Source organism: Glycine max, chromosome 14, assembly GCF_000004515.6.
Source record: "Glycine max cultivar Williams 82 chromosome 14, Glycine_max_v4.0, whole genome shotgun sequence".
Taxonomy (NCBI): Eukaryota; Viridiplantae; Streptophyta; class Magnoliopsida; order Fabales; family Fabaceae; genus Glycine; species Glycine max.
In genome coordinates, this window is record NC_038250.2 from 2,381,387 (window position 1) to 2,385,264 (window position 3,878).

Sequence of the window (3,878 nt, forward strand, 5' to 3'; positions counted from 1 at the left end):
TAAATTATAATTTTGGTTTAATTTATTTTTTATTCATGATTTTAGTTCTCACATTTCAAAAAATATGCAATTTTGATTCAATCAAAAATTCTACGTATCCTTATTTTTTTTATTCTAGTATAATTAAATCCTAGATTTAATAAGTTCATTTAAGATACCATCAAAAAATAATTTAATTAATTACAATATAAAAAATAAATACAGGTAGAATTGTATATTTTCTTTGATTTAGGGACTAAAATCACATAAAAATAAGGAGACCAATATGGTGGATGAGGAAATAAAAATGAACTAAAATTACAATTTAATTTTATGTTTATAAAGTTAAATTATACGAAATTCAGAAAATAGTTTATATTAATGAAAAATATTAAAAATACACTCTTAAATATACTATTTTGAACATTCTTCATACTACTAGCCGAGAATTTTAGAAAATCATAATTTTTTGTGGGTTTTAATTCTTATTTAATGACAATTCATTAATAATATGAATTTCAAAGTAATTAGAGTCAGTAAAGTTATGGTTTGTGATTGAAAGACAATGTAATATAAATTTTTTTTATACTGTAAATGTGTAACTTTTTTCTTAAAAAAAAGGACTAGTATATATAAGAGAGTAAAAAAGGTATTTAATTACTCTTAATTTAAGAGGAAAAAATTTAATGCTTCTTAAAGTGCAATACTCCAAAGTTAAAAGGAAGTTTCTATGCATTCAATAGAGATATTTAATGATTTTTAATTTGTCAATAAAATGTATGAATACCCTTTATATATTATCAATATATTTTAAAAACTAAAATTCAAGTATAAAAGACAATATACTCTCAAATTTAAATGAACATTAAATTATATATTTTTCCGTTTAGACAGTGTACTATAATCTTTTAAAAATAATAGAGTACCTTTTAAATATTATCAATAAATGTTAGCCAATTAATCATAAAGTGTCTTAGAAAGTGTGTTACTGTCACTTTTCTTTTATTGTTCAATTAAGATATCCAATGACACTTATTTTTTTTATGTATTTAAATCAAAATCAAATACCAAAAAATTACATCAACTCATGCATATTGCTCAATGTCTCTTAATATAATAATAAAGTTTGTATTTTAACAATTTAGCACATATAATGTTTGAATACCTTTTATATATTATCATATTTTTAACAAAACTAAAAAAAATATTAAAAGCAATGTGCTCTTTTATTTTATTAATTATTTAATCATTATGATCTAAAACAAGAAAAAAAAACTCATGAGGATAGAACTATATAAAAATAATTTAAATTTTTTGTAGTATTGAGAAACTTTTCCCCTGATATTTTTAGTATAGTTTGATGAAATAAAAAAACATGGATAACATTATATAAAGATAAATTTAAATTTTATATTGGTAATAAATTTTATAATTTATTATATTTTTTACATTTTATATTTTAGTATATATTTTGTACAAACAAATGCAATAAATTAAATGCATGCAACAAACACAAATTGTGACGCCATCACAATTTAAAGTTATTAAATGAATACAAGGAAATGAATAAAAACCAATTAATACTTTACCATTTTTTGCAACTCCAATGAACACACTTCAAGTAAAATTAATAATAAGAAGACAATCTTTCATAATCACACCTTATCTCATTAAGGTGATCAATGTTCCACATTTGTAGCTATATAAATGATACATCTTTCAACCATCTATTCATTCCCATCAAAATACAAGTGTATCCTAGAGAGTTCATTGAGATAGAAATTTGTTTTACAAAATGAAGGGAGTGTTTGTAACAATTTTTTCTCTACTAGTTGTATTTGTTCTCACAGTTACAGCTTCAGAACCAGAGCCACCAGTTACACCTTCAGGACCACCAAAGGCAGGGCCACCAAAGGCAGGGCCGCCAAGGGCACTGATTACAACTTCGGGCCCACCAAAGGCAGGGCCACCAAAGGCACCAGTTACAGCTTCAGAACCAGAGCCACCAGTTACACCTTCAGGGCCACCAAGAGCACCAATTTCAACTTCAGGGCCACCAAAGGCAGGGCCACCAAGGGCACCGATTACAACTTCGGGCCCACCAAAGGCAGGGCCACCAAGGGCACCAGTTACAGCTTCAGAACAAGAACCACCAATTACAGCTTCAGAACCAGAGCCACCAGTTACACCTTTAGGACCACCAAAGGCAGGGCCGCCAAGGGCACCGATTACAACTTCGGGCCCACCAAAGGCAGGGCCACCAAGGGCACCAGTTACAGCTTCAGAACCAGAGCCACCAGTTACACCTTCAGGACCACCAAAGGCAGGGCCACCAAGGGCACCGATTACAACTTCGGGGCCACCAAAGGCAGGGCCGCCAAGAGCACCGATTACAACTTCGGGGCCACCAAAGGCAGGACCACCAAGAGCACCAGTTATAACTTCAGGATGAAAATTTTATTGAGCTCGTGATTAAGGCAAAGGAGAAAGTAGTATAATAAAAGGGATGGGTACTTTGAAGTTGCTTTATTCCAAAAAAAAAAAAACTTGTCTAATATATGTGAAACAAACATTTGATGTTACAAATAATAATTAATGAAACAAATTTAGGTGTTCTTGTCCAATCATTTTCATCATATAGATTAATCGTGTTCAATTAGGTTAGATCATTTTTGTTTAATGCTTGAGATTAAGGACAATGGTCTAAGAACCTAAACAACTTATATCAAAATTAAACTAAGTGAAATAAGTATCATCTCATTGGGGATGATAAAGGGTACCTATAACTTATATTTACCAACAAAAATATCTACAAATGGGTAGAATAAATCTATGCTTATTGGGGATGGATACGTGGCATATGTTTATCTATAATTTTAACAAACACGATTGTGGATACAAATACTCTAGTACTCCTCCTTTGCATATTGTATGCATTAATTTAATTAAAATATATTATATATGTGAATAATCATATATATATATATATATATATATATATATATATATGTTATTAATTCTAATTTAATGACAAGCACATGAAACTTTAATTTTCTTCCACAAACATAATGTCAAACAATTTTACTGTCACATGCTTAAACAATTGTTACAGATAAAATGTGTTTTCCTTTTTACCGTCAAACATATAAACTTTTTGTCAACATATCCATGATGTCAATAGAAAACTGTTATGTTAAAATTATCCATAATGTTAATATTTTATAATAATATAAATTTCACACAAACAACCTTGTGTAGTGTTAGTTTAACTTTCATACCAATTTATACATTGAAATAACTACAAATACATTGGAAGGATAAAAATTTATTGTAGTAATTTCTTAACTAGTATTTTTTTAAAAATCTATTGACTTTATAATATAAATAAAGAACGAGTAGTGGGTGTGGATATGAATATATGGATATCCAACATGTATGAGGATGAAACCAAAAGTTGTTATCCACTTGGGTATGAGAGAATGTGCAAGTATTTTTTTTAAAAATGTGTATAGAGATTGATACTATAGTATTTGTTATGAAGGTAATATTTAAGATCCTTTGATATCTTAAGTTAAAGTTACTTATTTTTAGTAACATTGACTTAAAATTAAGTGTTATAGATCCCATTTGGGCTTGTCACATGGCCCAAGGTCCCTAACAATACATAACTACTTCACCTGTCAATCTAGTACTACTTAAGACATTTCATGCCTACATGTAAAAGGCTAAGTTTATTTTACTCATCTCTATATACTCTTTGACTTTAGCATCAAAGTATTTTGCGTAGGTAATTACAGGTCCCACACCTCGTTAGAGGTTATCATCACTTATTCTTTGTGCATCCACCATTGTTAATATTTGAACAACTCCTTAGATAGAGATCATATCATTATCCATCC

The 3,878-nt window shown here is 28.9% G+C and overlaps 1 protein-coding gene across 1 annotated transcript; it reads left to right on the forward strand.

Annotated features, from left to right (window-relative positions):
- Positions 1-1,681: 1,681 nt before the first annotated feature.
- LOC100306020 (uncharacterized) lies at positions 1,682-2,603 on the forward strand. The gene has a single exon (NM_001364459.1). The coding sequence runs from the start codon at positions 1,775-1,777 to the stop codon at positions 2,429-2,431; it is 657 nt and encodes a 218-aa protein (NP_001351388.1). The 5' UTR covers positions 1,682-1,774; the 3' UTR covers positions 2,432-2,603.
- Positions 2,604-3,878: the final 1,275 nt, after the last annotated feature.

Bases quoted from the DNA above. Each gene is read 5' to 3' on its own strand.
- LOC100306020 (NM_001364459.1), top strand. From the start codon at position 1,775: ATGAAGGGAGTGTTTGTAACAATTTTTTCTCTACTAGTTGTATTTGTT.